Source organism: Lynx rufus, unplaced genomic scaffold, assembly GCF_022079265.1.
Source record: "Lynx rufus isolate CCGP_SWC_20201006 ecotype Redwood Valley unplaced genomic scaffold, mLynRuf1.p SCAF_7, whole genome shotgun sequence".
Classification (NCBI taxonomy): Eukaryota; Metazoa; Chordata; class Mammalia; order Carnivora; family Felidae; genus Lynx; species Lynx rufus.
Genome location: NW_025814889.1, coordinates 28752185 through 28774685, shown reverse-complemented (window position 1 = coordinate 28774685; position 22501 = coordinate 28752185). Strand labels below are relative to the sequence as shown.

At 35.8% G+C, this 22501-nt stretch overlaps 1 protein-coding gene across 5 annotated transcripts in view; it reads left to right on the top strand.

Moving 5' to 3' along the window:
- Positions 1-20551, top strand: part of ARHGAP12 (Rho GTPase activating protein 12) — a 122435-nt gene extending 101884 nt beyond the window's left edge. For 4 of the 5 annotated variants that reach the window (XM_047065200.1, XM_047065199.1, XM_047065198.1 and 1 more), the window contains 9 exons: positions 3429-3530; positions 7908-8006; positions 11784-11886; positions 12955-13071; positions 14907-15005; positions 16325-16402; positions 16501-16635; positions 16862-16964; positions 18140-20551. In XM_047065200.1, the coding sequence (XP_046921156.1) occupies positions 3429-3530; positions 7908-8006; positions 11784-11886; positions 12955-13071; positions 14907-15005; positions 16325-16402; positions 16501-16635; positions 16862-16964; positions 18140-18314 (1011 nt within the window). In that variant the 3' untranslated portion in view covers positions 18315-20551. The remainder of the gene's footprint in view (positions 1-3428; positions 3531-7907; positions 8007-11783; positions 11887-12954; positions 13072-14906; positions 15006-16324; positions 16403-16500; positions 16636-16861; positions 16965-18139) is intronic. The other variant, XM_047065202.1, reaches the window with a different exon arrangement.
- The last annotated feature ends 1950 nt before the right edge of the window (positions 20552-22501 follow it).

The following is a 22501-nucleotide window of genomic DNA, read 5'->3' as shown; positions in this document are numbered from 1 at the left end:
GTAGTGAAAATGTCCTTGAGTATCTCTTAGAAAGGTGTTAGTTAGAAGTTGGTCTCTAGCAGAGATATTTTCTGCCTTTGATGTTGGAAGATTGCTTGCCCTCCACTTGGTTTATGTTAAGGGGCTAGTTGGTCCCCAGGCCAGTTGGTTCTTTAAAAATTAGTTTCACAATTAGTGCAAAAACCTATACCTAGATCTACTTGAAGAAAGAGCAGGTTCAAATCTTATGCTCACTCCAGGGCATATACTCATTGATTGAAGGCTGAGCAAAATCACTCACACTATTTGAAATTGTTTTTTGTTTTAATTAATTCATACTTAGCATTTATTTTTGGTTCCATGGATAGTTAATATTAAGTAAACAAAACATACATGTGCACCATGCAACTCCACTATATAAGATAAATTTTACATAGGTGGTACATGATCCAGTGAGCCTTTCTTTCCCCTTTAGGATATATTCCAGTTGTTTTCTGTATACTTAGTTATCCACTGGATTGTGATATCAATAACATAAATTATACTTGGTTTTTTTTCTTACTTCATTTCACCTGATTTGTTCAACAGACCTTAAAGCCTATTTTGTTCTGGGCATTGTGTTAAGTTTGGGGAGTTACAAGTAAGTAACATGGTCTTTATCCTCATGACTTACACTATAATGGGGAAGACTGACAAGTGCACAGTTATAATGTGACATGACATGTATTGTGCTACCTTTCAGGATATCATTCATCATATTCCTTGAGTATTATAAAAATCACCCCACAAATATTAGTAATTATTCAAATTTATTTATATGTGCTTTTAAATATCTAAAAATTGTCATTTTGGGGGGGCAGATAATTCTTTGTTGTGGGGGCTCTCCTGTAAATTTTGTGGTATTTAGCAGAAGATAGTAGCATCCTCACCTCCAGGTGTGACAACCACAAATGTCTCCAGACATTGCCAGATGTCCCCTGGGGGACAGAATTGCCTGTGGTTGAGAACCACTTGTCCTAAAGGAAGAGAAGGCAAACTGGATGGTAGGGCCACTGGGGACATTGCCCAGCAGGTTGCAAGGAGGAAGCTCCCAGATTCAGGGGCTGCTGGGTAAGATGGTGGTGGGCCAGATGTGACTCCCGTCTGTGACCCTTCAGGTCTTCTGTTGTGAATACAGATGAAGATGTTTAATGTAATTTCTGTTTAATGTAATTTCTATAAAGCATTCATGTTAAAAATAAAGCATGAACTTCCATAGTAACAGAGTCAGAAAATAATTCTGAGATATAAATGCTTAGTGTAATGTTTAATGTAATTTCTATAAAGCATTCATGTTAAAAATAAAGCATGAACTTACATAGTAACAGAATCAGAAAATAATTCTGAGATATAAATGCTAGGGCCTTTGCAAAATATTTGGAAGTTAAGCTTTGTGTTGTGTCTGCTTGTGGAATTGTATTTTTGTCCCATTTGTTTCCATATGCTTTTCTCTTATGTGTCATTTTGCCGTTGTGCATTATTATGACATCATCACTTTCTTCCCTTTTTCCATCAAGTCATTCTGCCAACAGGGCTCTGTCTCTGAGCTCTTGCTTTCGCTGCTTTCTTCTTGGAAAAACTCTGTCAGTCGTCGGCCTGCATATGTAAAATCTGATCCTGTTTCGGCTGTCACTGTATGTGTTCTTGTTGCATGCCCCTTGCCACAATTATTCCATTTTCTTTGCCATGAATTTATTGGAGGGATGTATGATAAAGTGGGACTAAAGTTTGAAAAAGAATGAGTAACAAACACAAAATTTTGCCAACCGCATTGAATGTACTTTTACCAGCATTCCATGTCCTGTCATTGTATTTGTTATTTGGTTGCTATATCTTACTTGGTTAGTTATTTAAGCTAAGTATCTTAGCTTATAGCTAACCATTTACAGGCATGTAATGACAATTTGTACATGGATTTTTATCATTCAGTTAAATGTGTACATTTAAGTTTTACAACTTTTGAGATCATCATTTTTGCTCAGAAAGTTCTCTTTGCCCATTGTAGCTCCTTCTATGGTTAATTAAATGTCTTTTGAATGACAATGACAGACACTTAAGGCCAAGACTCTGTAAATTAGTCAAAATTTTTGTGATTGTTATTATGATTCCACTAATAAAAATTCCATATAACACCCTAAGCTTTGTTTTGATTCCACTAATAAATGCCATATAATATCCTAAATGTTGTTTTGTTATAACAAGTACATTATTTAAGTCCACGTTGCTAGCTGAAAAGATGAAGTAAAAGGGAACAGATGAAGTTGAACCATTCATTAAATGGGAAGCTACTGAGTAGTGTTATGAACAGTGACTAAGATATCAGTAGGTTGCTGGGGTAATATACATTTCCAATGACAAACATAATTTGACTTGAAAATATTTTAAGAAACAAAATCTTCTGTAATAAATCTTTGGCCTTAAGATTATAGCCCTTAAGGATTTAAAACCTCTAAACCTTTCAATAAATGGGAAAGCTATTTTCTGTTCTTAGTTCTGTTGTCTATTCTTAGTTAAATTTCTAAACAAAAATTTAAGTTAATGATGACAAGGTGCAGAGTACGTCTGCATTTAACATGAATTTTCTGCTGCTTGCTAATCTTTTCCTTATCTGGTTAACAAAATCTAACAGCTAGCTAAGTGCTTTTTCTTTTCATGTCAGCTGTCTTCCTATTCTTTTCACAGTTTTTTATTAAATTGCTGAGGCTTCATAGCATCTGGCTCCAGGTATAATTTCTAACAAAGGCTAAATAAAAGAACATGAGGCTTAGAGTTTTCTGTTTTTATAAGTTACTGTTAGTTGTTGACAACATAAATAGTCAATAAGGAAATAACTCTTGAAAGCATTATCAAGTTTATAGAATGTTTATTGAGTGGAAAACAACTTGATATCTGCCAGATATTATTTATACATATGTAAGAATAATGCCTTGCCTTTTGAACACATCATTTTACCTAGTCCTATATAGTCTAGGTTCAGTTCCAAGCCAAAGGATACGTGCATTTGTAAATTTCCAAATAAAGTATTACAATTTTCCCTCTCTAGGCATTGTTCCAATTTGTACTGTACTTGCATATGAAGGCCTATTTCTCTATGCAAAATATAGTTTTTCATCTAACTTTTAGAATTTTTTTTCTACACTGATGGGTGAAAAAAGATTTTAGTGTGGCTTTATTTTGTGTTTTTCTTATTAAGATGCAAGTCGAGCCATTTCCTTTTCTGTGAACGATATATTCATGTCTTGTAGACATTTCAGTTTTAAGGTATGAATTGTTATTTTATAATAAAGACAAGAATTTGAGGTAATCACCTATTTGATTTATTGTTCATAATATAAAATTGGTCTAAATTGTTTTTGATATGCCCGTGTACATGAATATCACAAGGGTTTTTCCTTTTTTCTAAAATGAAGTTTGGGAGTAATCAGTCCAAGCCAGAGTTCACAGTGGACCTGAAGGGGGCGACAGTGGAGATGGCTTCAAAGGACAAATCCAGCAAAAAGAATGTATTTGAGGTAATACACTTTTTTTCTAAGTATAATTCACCTTCTTTAAATTTTTTTTAATGTTTATTTTTGAGAGAGATTGAGAGAGAGAACAGGGGAGGAGCAAAGAGACAGGGAGACACAGAATCAGAAGCAGGCTTCAGGCTCCAAGCTGTCAGCACAGAGCCCGACCTGGGACTTGAACCCACAAACTGCGAGGTCATGACCTGAGCCGAAGTCAGACACTCAACCGACTGAACCACCCAGGCGCCCCTATAATTCACCTTCTTAACCATAGTAATTGGGTGTTCTTTTTTTTGAGTTCTTTTGAGCTATATTTTAATGCAACTGATTAAGGCAAAGTTGGTCTTTAAATCAGTTTGGTGTCATAATTTAAGGGGAAAAAAGCTGGTATAAAGATCTGGGCTTCACTTGCATAAATTATTGGGTCTCAGACTATATATTACAAGCCTTTGTTCCACAGTCATGCCTTTCCCTACCGACAATAAAAAGGGTGTGGATTCCTTTACCTACCAAATCTAATATTGAAAAATAAGTTGAAACCTTTCCATTTTGTCATTAAAAATCCCCCACAGTAATATATGATTCTGTATCTGTTATTACTGCTGCATATCAGACCACCTTAGAATTTAGAAGCTTAGGAGAAAAGAACCATTTTTTTAGTTGGGTTTGGCCTTTACTGAGCTGAGTGGTTCTTCTGATCTCACATGGGGCCATTCATGAGGCTTTAGTAGTGGCTTGACTGCGTCTGGGCAGTCTACTCACATGTATGGTGTTGTGCCAGCTGCTAGACCTCTTTCTCTCCAGGTTCTCTCACTCTTCAGGAGACTACGCCAGGCTTCTTCACGGGGCCGTGTCAGGGTTCCAAGAGGGTAAGAGTGGAAGATATAAGACTTCCTGAGGCCTAGATTTAGGAGTCACACATCAGTGGATTCCATTGGTTAAAGCAAGTCCGAAAGCCAGCTGAGTGTTGAGGGTTGTGGGGAACTAGAACCCACCTGTTGATGGAGGAACAGTAAAGGCACATTGCAGAAGGGTGTGTATTCGGAGATTGGAGGAATTTTCCAGACTGTCTTTGCAAACAGTCTTCCCAATCCTAGCCTTCCTTTAGAGCCTCATGTATCAGTCCTTTCCTGTCTTGTCCAGGCATTTGCTGTTTTCCAAGTGAGACCTAGGCTTTCCTGCTCCTATGATTTTTACTCTTAGTACCCATGGCAGTCTCTGCTTATCACATGTTACCTGTCTTCCAAGACCCATGAGAAATGTGACCACAACACTGATGCTTCTTTTTTATTATGCTTTTAAAATAGCATTTAATTGGGGCGCCTGCGTGGCTCAGTCGGTTGAGCGTCCGGCTTCGGCTCAGGTCACGATCTCGCGGTCCATGAGTTCGAGCCCCGCATTGGGCTCTGGGCTGATGGCTCGGAGCCTGGAGCCTGCTTCGGATTCTGTGTCTCCCTCTCTCTCTGCCCCTCCCCCATTCATGCTCTCTTTTCTGTCTCAAAAATAAATAAATGTTAAAAAAAATTAAAAAATAAATAAGTAAATAAAATAGCATTTTTTTTTAATTTTTTTTTTCCAACATTTATTTATTTTTAGGACAGAGAGAGACAGAGCATGAACGGGGGAGGGGCAGAGAGAGAGGGAGACACAGAATCGGAAACAGGCTCCAGGCTCCGAGCCATCAGCCCAGAGCCTGACACGGGGCTCGAACTCACGGACCGCGAGATCGTGACCTGGCTGAAGTCGGACGCTTAACCGACTGCGCCACCCAGGCGCCCCAATAAAATAGCATTTAATTGAGTGTGCCTTAGTTTACCATCATGTGTAAATTACGCTTCCCACTAGATAATTATTATTTTTTCAGCAGAGAGACTATTTTTCCTTATCTTGAAGTAAGAACTGACAGTATCTCATGTGCAGTGAATATTCAGTATTGGTAGACTGGCTTGACGGACTCTGGGAAAGTAGTACAAGAAAGGAAGTCAGTGTTTACTGAATTAACCTTGTAGTTTTAAGAAGTAATTTAGAGTGAAAGTGAATCCATGGTCAAATAAATGCAGGCAATGGTGTATATTGTTATTCTTTCCTTAGAAAATCAGTGTACCCTGGAATATCAAAGCCCTGCAATATCTTAAAGGAGAGAATCTTGTTTAACTTCCTTCAATCCAGTATTTCCCAAATTAATATCTTAAATATCACTGAGGAATACCTTTTTTTTAAAACATTACTTTGGGAACTGTATTTGAGGCATATGTCTCAGAATGTTGTATGGGAAACAATGCAATATGTTCCTCAAGGAAAAAAATAAACAGTTACTAACCACAAAATAGGAGGAAGCCTTTCTCCCAATACCTCATAATTTTTCTTAGTCAAGTGGAAGAAACTTTGAAGCAAAGTGTTTACACATAATCTGGCAGTAGCCTTCATGTAGAATAATACATAGTATCCTTACTTGAGTAGTTCATGATTTGACACTTAATTTAGTACTGTTTCTTTCCAAAAGTGATGTAACATTTATTGTCTGTGCCTTCTCTTTATACCAAGCCATTATATTTATTTGCCTATTAAATAGGAAATAATGAATATTTCACTCTTTCATATATTTTTTCCTACATTTATTTTTTAACTGGGGAGAGAAAAAAGTTCCTCAGATTTACATAAAAAGATCACAGATTTTATTTCTTTACAAATGAATTTTGTTTTGGGGCACCTGGGTGGCTCAGTCAGTTGAGTGTCTGATTCTTGATTTCAGCTCAGGTCATGATCCTGAGGTTGTAGGATTGGGTCCTGCACCAGGTTCTGCACTGAGCATGGAGGCTGCTTGGGATTCATTCTCTCTCTTTCTCTCTCTCTCTCTCTCTCTCTCTCTCTCTCTCTCTCTCTCTCTCCCCTCTCTGCCCCTCTCTGCCCCTCTCTGCCCCTCTCTGCCCCTCTCTGCCCCTCTCTGCCCCTCTCTGCCCCTCCCCTACTTGTGCACGTGTGTATGTGCTCCCTGTAACATAAAAAACATAAATTAAAATGAATTTTGTTTCAATTCTAATTGAAAACACACAGCTTTGATACTTGAACTTATTTTTTTTGTTTATTTTATTTTTTGTTCTCATTCATTTTATTTTTTTAATTTACATCCAAATTAGTTGGTGTATAGTACAACAATGACTTCAGGAGTAGATTCCTTAATGCCCCTTACCCGTTTAGCCCATCCTCCCTCGCACACCTCCTCCAGTAACCCGCTGTTCTCCATATTTATGAGTCTCTTATACTTTGTCCTCCTCCCTGTTTTTTATATTATTTTTGTTTTCCTTCCCTTATGTTCATCTGTTTTGTATCTTAAAGTCCTCATATGAGTGAAGTCATATGGTATTTGTCTTTCTCTGACTAATTTCGCTTAGCATAATACCCTCCAGTTCCATCCACGTAGTTGCAAATGGCAAAATTTCATTCTTCTTGATTGCCGAATAATACTCCATTGTGTGTGTGTGTGTGTGTGTGTGTACACATATCATATCTTCTTTATCCATTCATCCATCGATGGACATTTGGGCTCTTTCCATACTTTGGCTATTGTCGATAGTACTGCTATCATTGGGGTGCATGTATCCCTTCGAAACTGCACACCTGTATCCCTTGGGTAAATGCCTAGTAGTGCAATTGCTGGGTCGTAGGTTGGTTCTATTTTTAGTTTTTTGAGGAACCTCCATACTGTTTTCCAGAGTGGCTGCATCAGCTTGCATTCCCATACTTGAACTTATTTTTTAATGAAAAAGTACACTAGATTTCAGCAAGTTTTATTGCATTTGTGTGATGGAATTTGGGACCCTAAGTTATTAGATTTTTGTTGAGAATTTTTTGTGAAAAAAAAATTTCATGTTTTATAAAATAATTCCTCTGGGATTATTTTATATTAAAGTAAAAAATACTCTATTGCTATGCAGCATTACTTTAACCTTTCATCACTTAATGTAACGTCTTTTGCTGGTGGTTTTGTAGACTTTAGTTTAAATATATTCATTTATTTGGGGGCTCCTGGCCGGCTCAGTTTCTGGAACATGAGACTCTTGATCTTAGGGTTGTGAGTTTGAGTCCCATGTTGGGGGTAGAGATGACTTAAAATCTTAAAAAGAAAAAAAATATACACACACATGCGCGCGCACACACACGTGGCTTAGATGAACATCTGACTCTTGATTTCAACTCAGGTCACAATCCCAGGGTTGTGGGGTCAAGCCTTGCATCAGGCTCTGGGCTGAGCATGGAGCCTGCTTGGGATTCTCACTCTCTCTTTAATAATTATGTGTGCGTGTGCGCGCGTGTGTGCACATGTGCGTTCATTTATTTGGTTGAAAGCACTAACTGTACTTTTTTTTTTCCTTTTCTCTAAAGCTGAAAACCCGTCAAGGAACAGAACTGCTAATTCAGTCTGATAATGACACTGTTATTAATGATTGGTTTAAAGTTCTTAGTAGTACTATCAATAATCAGGTATGTGTTTGACTTAGGTAAATGTTTTTACTTCAGAGCTGTTTTTCTTTTCTGCTTTCTAATTGACTATTGCATATCTAGTTTCCAATTTACATGTGATAAAACAGGTGGGAAAGGCACTGGTCAGTTTAGCAATTCCCCAGGGCTCGTGGAGACTTAACATTCTCAATTCTATAATATTTGCTATCAGTGGATTTTAAATAATTTTCAGATTGAAGGATTGGTCCTAAAAGAAATCGTTCAAGAAGAGGGACAAACCATTCCTAGTGCATAGTATTTATTCAATGATTGATGAATTGGGAATAGTGCTATTTGGTGGAGGCAGGTCCTAGGCAGTTATAAAATGAATAAAGCTATAGTCTCTTCATGAGCACCTTTTCTTTCCTCATGATAGCTCTCTAGCTACCCCTTAGGCGTTCTAGTTCCTCCCCTCACTCCCCTAATCATGGAGGTGTTCAGTACCCTCCCATTCCTGGTAAGTCTCCTCGTGTGTGTGTGTGTGTGTGTGTGTGTGTGTGTGTGTGTAATGTACTATATATATATGTATATATGTGTGTGTGTGTGTGTGTGTGTAATATACTATATATATATACACACACACACAGCAGATATAGAATATAGAATATATGTATATATATAACAGTAACAACCAAAAAGAACCTCAAATTTGTATCCTGCAGCTGTGTTAGTAAGAGCAGGAAGAAACAAATAGGGACGCTACTTTTTCAGACTATATTCTTACCCACACTGTATGGGGACATGTTCCTGATTAAGGATCATAGGTCAGTGACAAAAAGAAAAGTGAATACTGAAGAAAGTGTGTTATGGTTTTAAACTAAACAAAGACTGAAAAAAAAATTGGGAATCACGGGCTTTAGTGAAGACTGAGAAGTCTTTCAGAGACTGTAGGTGAAGCCTCATTATTAATAAGATTTGTGATCTTGGGGCACCTGGTTGGCTCAGTCAGTTAAGCATCCAACTTCAGCTTAGGTCATGATCTCATGGTCTATGAGTTCATGCCCCGTGTTGGGCTCTGTGCTGACAACTCGGAACCTGGATCCTGCTTCGGATTCTGTGTGTACCCCTCTCTTTCTGTACCTCCCCCCCCACTGGTGTGTTTTCTCTCTCTCTCTCTCTCTCTCTCTCTCTCTCTCTCTCTCACACACACACACACACACACACACACACAAATAACCATTAAAAAAATAAGATTTCTGATCTTACTGAGGTATTCTACCTCTATGGGCATCCATTTTTTTCACTTATAAAATAGGGAGGTTGGATTTGATTGTCTCCCAGTATCTTTTTAAGCTCCAGTGTCTTTATGATGCACTCAGTTCAAAACAACCAGATTTGGAATCTTGAGTATTAACTCTTACTCCTCTTTTTACCTCTTGTAGCCAGTTATTCATTCATATATATATATATGCAGTTTGTATATATTGTAAAACTCCTTTGCAGTTTGTAATATTGTATATTTCTGAATCTTGTCTCTTCCTTTCCATTTATTCCTGAAACCTGATCAAGACTTTATATGTTAGATAAGAGTCACTTCCCAGTTTTTCTTATTTCATCTCATCCCCCACCAATATGTTCCTAATAGTATTGCTGTATGAAACTTCCTAATGTTAACTTTATAATCCTCTCCTGCTCAGAAACCTTCTGTGACTCTCATTAAAATTCAACAACCCGAGCCCAGTCTGTCTTTTCAAATGTACCTTCTTTCTACTCTACCCAATATGGGCTTTCAGCTCTAGTCACTGTAATCTGTTCCCAATCCCTTGAAAAGCAAGTATGGCTGCATTCATTTAATAAACGTGAGAGTGCTTTATGCACTGGGGAGATATAGCAGCATGCAACCACATGCTACACATTTCTATATGGAGTTTACAGCCAAAGACAGAAGATTACTGAAGACAGATGACTGAATAGTTAATACAGTGGAATGTAGTGAGGTTTATGATGGTAAGGGATATACAACTTACTATGAAAATACCAATTAAGGAGGGGCTAACCTAGTGTAGGGGTCCAGGAGAGCCTTGCAGAGAGAAAAAGGGTTTTTTTTTTCCTTTCCATTTAAGCCTTATAGGATCAGGGGATAAGCCAAGTGAAAAGAGAGTAACATCAACTATGAAATTTAAAATATATACTGTTTACAAAGTGGCAAAAGATACTGTAGAAATATGCACAATAAATGTAGAAAGAAGCACAAGACTCCTGCAGGGAAGATTGTAAAACTTGACTGAGAGACATGGGAGAAAATCTCATTATATGTTCATGGATTGAAAGATTCAGTAATGTGGAGCGCCTAGGCGGCCCATTCGGTTAAGCATCTGACTTTGGCTCAGGTCATGATCTCCTGGTTCACGAGTTTGAGCCCCGTATTGGGCTCTGTGCTGACAGCTCAGAGCCTGGAGCCTGCTTCGGATTCTGTGTCTGCCTGCTCGGATTCTGTGTCCTCCCCTGCTCACGTTCTGTCTCTCAAAAATAAATAAATATTAAAAAATATTTTAAAGATTCAATAATGTAGGGGCGCCTGGGTGGCTCCTTCAGTTGAGTGTCTGACTTCGGCTCAGGTCATGATCTCGTGGTCGAGTTCGAGCCCCGCATCGGGCTCTGTGCTGACAGCTCAGAGCCTGGAGCCTGCTTCCGATTCTGTATTTCCCTCTCTCTCTGTCCCTCCCCCGCTCATGCTCTGTCTCTCTCTCTCTCTCTCTGTCAAAAATAAACATTTTAGAAAAAATTTTAAAAAATAGATTCAATAATGTAAAGATATATTCTTCCAAATGATTTATAAATTTATATATTTGAGATTTTTGAACCTCCTTCAAAATCTCATGGAACTTGACAAGCTTGTTCTAAAATTCATACAGGAATATAAATTTGGTAAAAGTAAGACACTTTTGAAGAAGAAAGTGGAAGGACTTGTTCTCTCAGATGTCAAGACTTTATAAAGCTGTATTAATTAATAGAACATGGTATCCATACCAGGCTAGATATGCAGATCTATGGAACAGAATAAAGAACACATACCTTTGGACACTTTATGCTAGATTTAGCGTTGTAAATAAGGAAGAATAAGCTTTAAAATAAATGGTACTGGGTCAACTGGATATCTAAGAAGAAATTAGAACCTTTTTTTATGCTCTACACAAAAATAAGTTCTAAGTGGAGTAAAGACATCAGTGTGAAAGGCAAAGCAATGCTTCTAGCTTTGAGAACTCACTTCAGTTTTTTAACCCGTAAAAGTGACTGGTCAGGCTGTACATGAGCCCTGGGATTTCTTTCAATGTCTAAAATCCATGAATTGTGAGTAATTACTAGCTATTGATACAAAGTATAATTTGCAACATTTGTTGGTGTGAAAAATTAATGTGCCCTAGGCTAGTTAGCTTTATCTTGTAGTATTAGCACAGAATGTAGCTTCATCATGTTCTGTCACCACAGATTATAGTCTGACCTTTTAAGTCTTGTTACTATAATTCTTATGCAGTCGATCTACACAAGGGAAGATAGCCTCATCATCAGTATATAAACCCATTGTCATGTGAATTATTAGCATTTTTTCTCTTTTGAAATCAGAATTAATTTCCCCCATCTAGAGGAAAAAGAATACTTTTAAAAAGTTATCAAGTATCTAAATCATATATATCATATACTAATTAGTTCCCTAAAGTCATTTAGGAGGATCAGTTACTGATTATAATGAGAACTATGCTATCACATCTAAAAATAGTTTCAAAAGTAATATGTGTTTGGGAAATCTGTAATCAATAGACAGTAGAAACTGATGAAGCAATTGAAGAGGAGATACCAGATTCACCAGGAATAGAAAAGCATGATAAAGAGAAGGACCATAAAGACCCTAAGAAACTTCGTGGTAAGTTATTCTTTATATGTTTTGCTAGTAGCCTTCAGATTAACTGAATGATTAGAAAATCATTTCTGCTTTTGTTCTCCCATATTCTGAAGAAGGTTAGGCCTGTTACAGGCATTGTCACAGACATATAACAATGTAAACACATGAAAATTTGATTATTTTAATTCTTTACTATCTATTGTTTGTGCTCTCAACTTTCCTCATATACAGTTCCTTTCAAGAAATTTACTTTTTGGGTATTTTTTATGGTAACCAAAAAAGAAATCAGATTGATGGCAATGTAGGATGTTATTCACGTGGTCCCATTCTTAGTGTAGAAGTAATTATGATGAGATTTTGTTAGCTTAAAGTACAAATAATTGTGACGGATACACATATCTCCAAACTCCTAGTCCAGTAAGGATACTGCAGGATAGGGACTTGTTTATGTTCTATAGACATTTTTTTCTGGTCATTTTACCTTCTAAAGCTGATGGAGAGTCAAAGAAGGTATAAGTAGTATCATTTATGAAACACTGAATATAAATTAAAATAACCAGTGTCTTAGCACATATACCAAAGAAGGTATAGTTCATTGTCAGTGTTTAGTGATAAAAATGAAATGTTTTGCTTGGTTTATCACTTTGAAATTGGGTCTGTGTTAGCTTGATTCTTCACGTATTACTCTCAAACTATGTTAAAGTTACAATAACTGAATTTATAACTGATTTTTACATTTGAGATTAATATGTTTTGAGTGCTAGGTGGAAAAACTTTCATCAAGAAGTTCTTATTTTAGGGGCGCCTGGGTGGCGCAGTCGGTTAAGCGTCCGACTTCAGCCAGGTCACGATCTCGCGGTCCGGGAGTTCGAGCCCCGCGTCGGGCTCTGGGCTGATGGCTCAGAGCCTGGAGCCTGTTTCCGATTCTGTGTCTCCCTCTCTCTCTGCCCCTCCCCCGTTCATGCTCTGTCTCTCTCTGTCCCAAAAATAAATAAACGTTGAAAAAAAAAAAAATTTAAAAAAATAAAAAAAAAAAAAAAAAAAAGAAGTTCTTATTTTATGAAATGCCTAATATCTGTTTGTCTTAAGCCATGAAAGTGTCCAGCATAGATTCTTCAGAACAGAAAAAAACGAAGAAAAACTTAAAGAAGTTTCTTACACGGCGCCCGACTTTGCAAGCTGTTCGTGAAAAAGGTTATATCAAAGGTAGATAGAAGTGATGTTTTTACTAATGTTGGCCAAAATCAGAAATAAGACATTTTAAAATAAAAACTGAAAAATTTTTGACTAGTAAAAATGTTTTAATTCTTTAGAGTTACCAGGTTCATTGGTTAAAATACATTTGAGTGATTAAAATTGATATTTTAATGCACATGAAGGGTTAAACTAAAACATTGAACAGACCTAAATACCAGACAACCCTGTACCAGAGGAATTACAGGGATGTGATGGATGGATAGGAGACATGACAATAAAGATTTTTAGTTTTGAGATGCACAGATCAGAAGAAATTTTGAATAATTGGTCCCTAACACAGTAGAAAGAAAAATATTGAACAATTTTATCTTGATTGTTTGCTTTCAGTTTTCATTTCAGGTGATTTTAAAATTCATATAAGGTGTGTTTTCCCAATTAATTTTTATATTTGTTACTTCATTTATAAGCAGTAATAGCAATAATGCACTAACAGGATCTTTTTTTAGTAAGAGTATTCTTTAAAATCACATATACTTGTGTATGCCTTTAGTTTTTACAAGCACTTTTAATTTCAATGATTTCTAGTACATGACTCGGTGACATTAATTAGTAAATAAAGATACAGGTAAAGGTAATATATAACACATACATGTCTTTGAAATTTCAAACAAAGACCATCACTGGAACATCTGTTTGCAAAGCATCTAAAATACACAGATGGGTTTCATTAAAAAGATACTTAAAACTAGGTGGAGTTCAGCCAATTAAGGGATTCAAATTAGCAACCTTAAGAGTTATCGGTAAACAGGGACTCTGAGATGATGCATATGAATTTTGTATATTGAGTTTAGAACCTTAAAAAAAGCCTGACAAGTCAATGAAAAGAAACTGCTATTAATTTGTTCACCAGGCTTTTTCATTGAGAAATATAAACTGTTGGTGCTTTATAGTGTTATGCTGCCTTATGGTGATAGGAGATTGTGTTTAGCACTTCGAGTATTTTGTTTTCCTGGATACTTAGCACAAATGTGTCATGTCAGAACCGTGCTTTTTTCTTTTTTTAATGTTTATTTTTGAGAGAGAGAGAGAGAGCGAGTGAGAGCGAGCAGGGGAGGGGCAGAGAGAAAGGGAGACACTGAATCCAAAGCAGGCTGCGGGCTCTGAGCTGTCAGCACAGGGCCCGATGTGGGGCTCGAACCCACAAACCACGAGATCATGACCTGAGCCAGTCAGACACTGAACCGACTGAATCACCCAGGCACCCCGTGCCGTGCACCATGCTTGTTTTAATACTTAAAGAAATATTTCAGTATTTACTAAGTGTTAAGTGGTCACCTAGGTGCCATGAATACCTACTGGTGTTCAAGAATTGCAAGGTCCCTGCCCTCATGAAACTTACATAAAAATGAGAAATGGACAAGATAACTTCAAATAGTGCTGACTACTCTGAAGAATTTACCATAGTAATAGAATAGAGAGTGATTGTAACTGGGTTACCTTAGGCTGCTCCTAAGGTTTTTCTAAGTAGATGATACTTTAGCTGAGGGTGGGAGTGAAAAGAAGGAGCCACGTTTGGGAGAGAGGATGGATCTCTGCAAAAGGTGTAGAAAACAAAAAGGCTCTCAGGTAGAAATGAGTCAGGGTGTTTGTGGAGTTTAATAAAAGCAGGACAGTTGAGTTGTTTGAAGTGGCATTGGAAAAGGGCAGGCAGATCACAGAAGGCGTAAGTCACAGTTGACGGTGTCTGGCACGGAAATGTCTTGATGGCACTGTGAATGGTTATCACCATGTTGCAAACTAAGTTTTAGCAAGATGGTTTATTTTAAAAAATAAATCTCTTTCAGATCAAGTATTTGGAGCCAATCTTGCTAATCTGTGTCAGAGAGAAAATGGCACAGTGCCAAAATTTGTGAAGTTATGTATTGAACATGTTGAAGCATATGGTAAGAGAATGATTTTTTTTATGTTAAACATACTAACCCATTGTTTTGCCATCAAAATCCCTAGGATTTTTATGATTTTTGAGTGATAGAACAGTTGTAAGATATTAAGAAAAGCATCTGGTTTGCAAAAAACTTACGTGTTTATACTTATTTTAAATTAAGACCTGTGCAGGCACCTGTTGAATGTTCTGCACTTCTAGTTGATTAAGCGTATGGTATTCTTTGAAGCCATTTGGAGTTGGCATTTGCTTGAAATGAAGAAGGTGATTATGAAACTGAGTTTATTAAGAAGTGATAGTGTAGAAGGTTGTGTTTACTTATCAAGAGAGTGTTCTTTCTCTTTAAAATAAAAATGAGATCACAGTTTAAAACTGTTAAATCAACTATGAAGTGTCTCAATAGACCAACCTTCTTATGTCATTTCCTGTTAAATAAGACTTAAACCAATTTATATTTTGGTTAATGTTAACATGTTTATAATACTTATACCTTTATTATATAAATATTATACTTAGAATTTATATTATACAAATATATAATATTTTTAATAAAATAATATCTTGATGGTAATCACATTAACTTGTATCTGTACATCATCAAAAACATCTTGTATAGTTAAAACATTTGCATAATTTGTAATTTCTGCCAGTTTCAGATCTTGTCTCTGATTTTTCTTGACAACACGCCTTTATTTGAAGTTATATGAAGAAGCACATTAAATAGTGTGTGCTTTGTTAAATGTGTACAACCTTATCATTTAATGAACATTTGAATTTTTTAGGCTTAATGGGATGAATTTCAAATGATTCTATTCCATATATAAAATAAGTTAATAAACTCTGTCAAATTATCAATAGTTTTTATAGAACCTTTACTTTTTAATTGCTAGCTTATATTAAGTTTATTACAAGCACTTAATAGGACATCCATGTTTGAAAGAGTGCTTTAAGATGTACATCCACATTATATAATGTGCAAAAAAATGGATGGGCTGATTTTACTGGTTTCCTTTACCTGTTGAACTATCCACAGGTGCAGAAGTTCATCTTAAATTGTTAGTATTTCAAGTTTGATGAGGTGATTTTTTTGAAATGATCCACCAGCTTCATGATAAACAAAGTAGAATTGTTGCTGTTTATTAAACATTTCCACCCCCTCTGTCTCTGCCAAGCATCTATAAAAAGCCAGTTAGAGGAAAAGAGTATTTGCCCATTTGATTTTAGGCTAATGTTAATGAAGAACGATTCTGAAACATGCAAGCATCTTTAGAAGAGGCAAACACCTACTTTAAACACAAAAATACTGTAATTTTCTTTTAGGTTTGGATGTTGATGGGATATACAGAGTAAGTGGCAACCTTGCTGTGATCCAGAAACTGAGATTCGCAGTCAATCATGGTAAGATTGTACTCCCTATTGTTATGTGCAAAAACTCTCATAACTGTTAGAATAAGTTTAAAGTAAGTTTTTTAAAAATTTCCTATTCTGTTTTCCAGATGAGAAGTTGGACTTGAATGATAGTAAATGGGAAGATATTCATGTTATCACTGGAGCACTCAAAATGTTTTTTCGAGAATTACCAGAACCTCTTTTTACATTTAACCATTTTAATGATTTTGTTAATGCAATTAGTAAGTATGTCATTACACTTAGTTTTTTTTTTCTAGATGTTGAAAGTCCTCTGTACTGATTAAGCTACTACATTCTGTTTGATCTTTTAAATTTTTTCAAAGGTTTTACTTCAGAAACTTTAAATGTGACCACCAGATGTCACTGTGTATTACCAAATATCGGGTTCTAAAATATGTCACTGTTTTCAATTTCATGCAAAATCTCCAGTTATTATCTCTTTTTCAGAACAAGAACCAAGACAGCGAGTCGCTGCTGTTAAGGACCTAATCAGACAGTTGCCAAAGCCAAATCAAGATACAATGCAAATTCTTTTTAGACATCTCAAAAGGTAAGAGGTTTACCACGAAAGAAAGAGAGAGAGAGAGAGAGAGAAAGAAAGAAAAGAAAGAAAGAAAGAAAGGGAGAGAGAGAGAGGAAAGAAAGAAAGAAAGAAAGAAAGAAAGAAAGAAAGAAAGAAAGAGAAAGAAATAGTAATTAGGATGAAAAAAAGAAAAAAGTAAGACATAAGACAGATGCATGGTTATGAGATGTGGCATGGTACCCCCAAGGCCAGGTCAATGTCACTGAGACGTTGGTTCAGGTCCCAGCTGAGCTAATTGCTATCTTTGTAACTTGAAAAAGACCATTCCTTTGGGCCTAGTACCCCATAGGCAAATGGTCTGCTATGAAAGATATTTACTTAAAGTAAATATTATATGTAAGCATTTATATAATACCTAGCACATAAGTGTCCAGAAATTGTTGAAGTTAGTTAATATGAAGATGAGATTGGTTAAGTGATGAATATTAAATTTAAATTACCGTTAAAGCCATCATAGCTTACTGCTGTAGTTGTTACTGTAGTTACTACAGTACTATATTTATATAGTTAGTATAGTACTATATACTGTAGTTACTATAGTTACTGCTTAGCCATTTTAATAACTGATTTTTGTCTTCTGATAGAACACTAGAATACTAAAATAAATTATCCCAACAAAGGAGATTTAAAACACACATAAAATGAGTAAAATGAAAAATTAATCTCTGTACCCTAATGAAATTTTTTTCCCCATCAATCTGGTGGAGTAATTATTGTTACCTGAATTGTAGCTCATACTTACATCTGTGTCTTAATTTTGTTAGAGTATATACAGTTGTACCTTTCAGCTGTGTTTATCCAAAAGAAACTTTCACATGGTGTTTGGACTGAATTCTACTTGGTTAAGTAGCTTAGTTTAGGAAAATGAGCATTATTTCTCATTTCTCTTTTTTTTTAATTTTTTTTGTTTATGAGAGAGAGAGCAAGAGCACGAGTGGGGAGGGGCAGAGAGAGAGAGAGAGACACACACACAGAGGCAAGCAGGCTCTGTGCACAACCTGAGCTGAAGTTGAACACTCAATAGACTGAACCACCCAGGCGCCCCATTATTTCTCATTTCTAAATGCAAACTGTTTATAATACAATTTGAAGAATTTTTCCTCTCTGCTTACTCTTTTAACAATTTATTTTTTCCTTCTTAGAGTTATAGAAAACGGAGAAAAAAACCGAATGACCTATCAGAGTATAGCAATTGTTTTTGGTCCCACTCTGTTAAAGCCAGAGAAAGAGACTGGTAACATAGCAGTTCATACTGTCTACCAAAATCAGATCGTAGAATTAATTCTTCTGGAAATAAATTCCATCTTTGGGCGTTGATTCTTACTGAAGACAACCTGTGGAATAGAAGTTGGATTCGATCAGATTTCAAACCCTTAATATGATGTGTTTAATTTTGGACCAAGCAGTTACTCTTTGATTTTGCACTTTTTGGAGGGATCAGAAGGGAATGGGAGAGTCAAGATGTGTGTTAGGCCCTCATATTTGCTGCTTTGTTGCAAGTTGATATAACTGTGTGTAATTTTGAATTAATTTTATCCTGAATGTGTGCATTTCATACTCTGAATTTCAGTATAAATCAAAACTTGCAATTCTAACCAGTCGTATACACTGGATAATTTGGTAAGAAAAGTATGTTTTTTTGTTTTTTTGTTTTTTTCAAACTGGATAATGTAGAATTTCTTCTCATGATTCGTTAGATTCATCACTTGATAGAACAGTACTCACTATCAGTTATTTTGAAGACGCTCTTGGGCATTCTAAACGAAATGAAGTACATCCTTTTTGAAACCTGTGTATTTTTTTTTTCAGGGTTTCTGCATGCAGTGGTAGTCTAAGTACTACAAGTCACTATAACCCAGATGTAATCCCTTGTGCAGCCTTGCTGCCTGCCTGTTAACTGTGTTGCACAGCATCCTTACTGGATGGATGTCTTAGTTGTTTGTTTGGGCAGCACACTAATATTACTTAACACACTGTGATACTGGAGTTTAACTTAGCATAAGTCAGTTCAGGGTATTTTTGGGCTGTCTGTGCTATACTGATTTGTAGCTAAGCATCCTAATTCTGTCTAGTGCCATACTGAGTTCTTGGTATGACCCTGTGGAAACAGACATTAGTTGATGTAAATATAAGCTAAAGACAATGTCCTTTAGCTTATGTATATAATTTTGTTGTATAGTCTCAGAGTACATCCTAACCTGACATTTCTAATCATGGTATTGGTAATCTTTTCCGTGAATATTAGGTTTCCTCCAGAAATAGGCTGTTATTTGAGAAACTTAACTGTGTGCACTTTTAGATTTTAATTACATTTACAGGCAAATCACTGTAATGCAAATGGTACTGGAAAAATACTGAATAGACTTGCTAAATGGCAAATGCACTACAAGAGGAACCTTTTAGATAATTTAATATGTACAGAATACATTAGAAAAAATTTATTACAGAATTCTAACTGCAGTATGAATAGTGGAAACCCATATGTAAATTAGATGGATGTCAAATGGAAAATGACATTGCTAAATTTGAGAATTTCTTTTTACATTACTAATGTAGGTTGATTTCTACAATAAAACAGGGTTTGGAAGGTTTTGTTACAGAGAGCATGGTCTGTTAAAGATATTTTAAGATGTATTTTTCTAGATTAACTGATGTATATGAAATGTCTAATCTGAATAAAGAAAACTATAAGAGGTTTAGAGATTTTCCATTGGAAATGTGCATTTTGGTTTTACTTTTTTCTTGTTTTTGCATTTACTGGCATACTCTTATACCTCATTTTTAAAAAATCAATTGAATCCAGCATTTCATGTGGTATATATGTTTTCCTCATTTTCCACACCTTTTCTGCTCCCTGCCATGCCAATACCTCCTCCACTATCCCCCCTCCAATTTTTATTTCTTCATCAATATTTAAAAGTGGATACTTTTGTAATTGAGACTCTTTTCTTAGAATTGCATTTGTAATTTACAGATTGCCTTCCTTGGGAACAAATAGTTTTTGTATGATCTGCCTAAAAATCTCTCACCTGAGTTTTGTGGTAAAAATATTGTTTGTTGTTGTGATCTTGTTAGATTGGTAACAAACCAAACTACTTGATAGCTATGAAAAGCAGATTGTTTTGGGCAGGGAGAAAAAGCCCCAAAATGAGAATGTTTATATTTGCCTAACAATGTCCTGAACAATACAATATGCTTTAGAACTGACCCATATAGTGATTGTATGCCAGCAAAACAATTAGACTCAAATCAGTGATGCTCTTTTTCTTGGTAGCTGTGGGCATAACAAAGATTAAAATTGTCCTGTGTTTCTTGTTTCAAAGTACATACGTGTGTATGTGGGGTCTTAAATGTTTTATTAGTCTACAGCTAATTCGTTTATTGTAATATTGTATGTACAGTGACATAAATGTCTTGTGTTTTCATCCTTTGTGAATTAAAAATTCTCACTTTTTTTTTGTAATAGCAAAACCAGTAATATTTTCCTGTCTTGATAACTTGATTTTTAGTAGAAAACATGTTAAAGGCTGAAATAAATTGTCAGTGGAATTTCATTTGCTAATAGGCCTTTTCCTTCAAAATGTCATTTTAAAAAGTAGTTGGAAATTGAAAGGAAAAGTATATTCAAATATGAATTAGAAGAAAAATGTTCATTTAAATTTTACAGCAGTAAAACTACCTTTTACTCTGGAAAAATGATGTTGTCTTTTAGGTAGAGGCAAATCTGCAAATATATATATATATTTTTTTTCTTATGGGAAAAGCACCAATGGGATAATTCAGCCAAACTGGGCTGAGGCACATGTATGTGTATATAAATGTGTGTGTGTGTGTGTGTGTGTGTGTGTGTGTGTACCATTGCTTACATACAAATGAAAATTTCATTAATAATAATGGCAGATATCTGGAGACCTTTGTGTTATTTTAGTTCTATCCCATGATTCTTTGTAAGCCTGTAATATTAGATGTTAAGATAGCAGTAAGAGGAGAAAGAGTTATTCTGTAATTTTGCCAAGAGATTCTTTTTCAGCTCATGGGAGAGATCCTCTAATTAAATATTTAAAGTAAACATGCAGTTTCCCATGACACTAATTTCTCCAACATATTTAGGCTTTTAAAAGACACAGAGGAGTCTACAACATGTCATTTTAGTAAAGAAGAAAATAAAAATAGTCAAATGGGCATCATGCTGTCAGTGGCCTAATAAAAGTCAAATGTTCAAAGATGACATCTATATAGAGACCTGAAAATGGGTAGAAAATAAGATTTTGTGGAATTTTCTAGTTTCTCTGAACTCTAGCCATCAGCTCTAATGATCCTCTTTTATAGAAAGCACTCTGTAGTACAAGACTAGAGAAGGTGTTTAATAGGGACTGTAGCCTGTAACAATCCTAGATGCGGGGCATAGTCTTGTTTTTGTTTGTTTTTTAAACAGTATTTCAATATAACTACTACAGTTGTGTTAAATGCAACTTTCGTTTTAAACCAGAACCCCCCCCCCCACACACACAAAAAAAACAAATAGCAAAGGGGGCTGCAAAACAAAATCAAGTCTTACAATAATGGTGTATTAGAATCTATTGGAAATTCGCTGCAAACCCAGGCCAAGCAGAGTCAGACTTCGTATTCTAGAGAAGGGGGAGGTACAGAATGCCTAATGAGACATTCTATAACTACTAAAGACAAGGGAGTTCTCCTGAAGAATCTCAATTAGTCTTCTCAACTGAAGTTTTGTGGGCCAGTGGTGGCTGTAAATATATTCAGCTGGATTGAGCTTTTACAAATTAGCCTTATGTGAATATGGCACTTAAATGAACTCTTTCATTTCCTTCATTGCTTCCCTTCTCCCACAGGAAAAAAAGGAAAGAAAAAAAGCACTTTCATGGTACTCTCATAAACAGAGCACTTGTAGAACAAGGTAACTGTTTAACAAACCATTACAAAATGTATTTAGAAAAGTCTGATTTCTTAGTTTTTTCTCATCAACCCTCCCCCCCCCCTTTATTTTACTTCCTCTCTGTGTTTTCAGAAAAACAGTTTTTGGTAAAGATTTTTTAATTATTAATACTGGTAGCTAAATCTTTCAGGTAGTTCTAATAGTTGTAATGTCATGAACCTTGTATCGCTAAAATTTGTGGCGACATCATACCAACAAATGATGCTGTGGAAGCTCTTATCAGCAGGGCCTTTGCAGAGGTGAACATCAAACACTCATCTATCTCATGGTGGAGTGACCGGTGAAGATTCAGCATAGCATTCAAGGCCTTCTTTCTCCTCCTGGACATTTTGAGAGATTGTTTATATTTAGGCAAGAGAAATGGGACTCTTAGACACTCAAGTAAAACTGAGTCTAACTGATTGATAAAGCAGGACAGAACAAATAGGGGCCCTAACATTCACAGCCTTACTTTATGGAAGCACAAAATAAGAAGCTTAAGGCTGGAAGGAAGACCTATCTTGATTAGTTACGTTATTGTCTCTTTAAACTTCACAATCAATTTTAA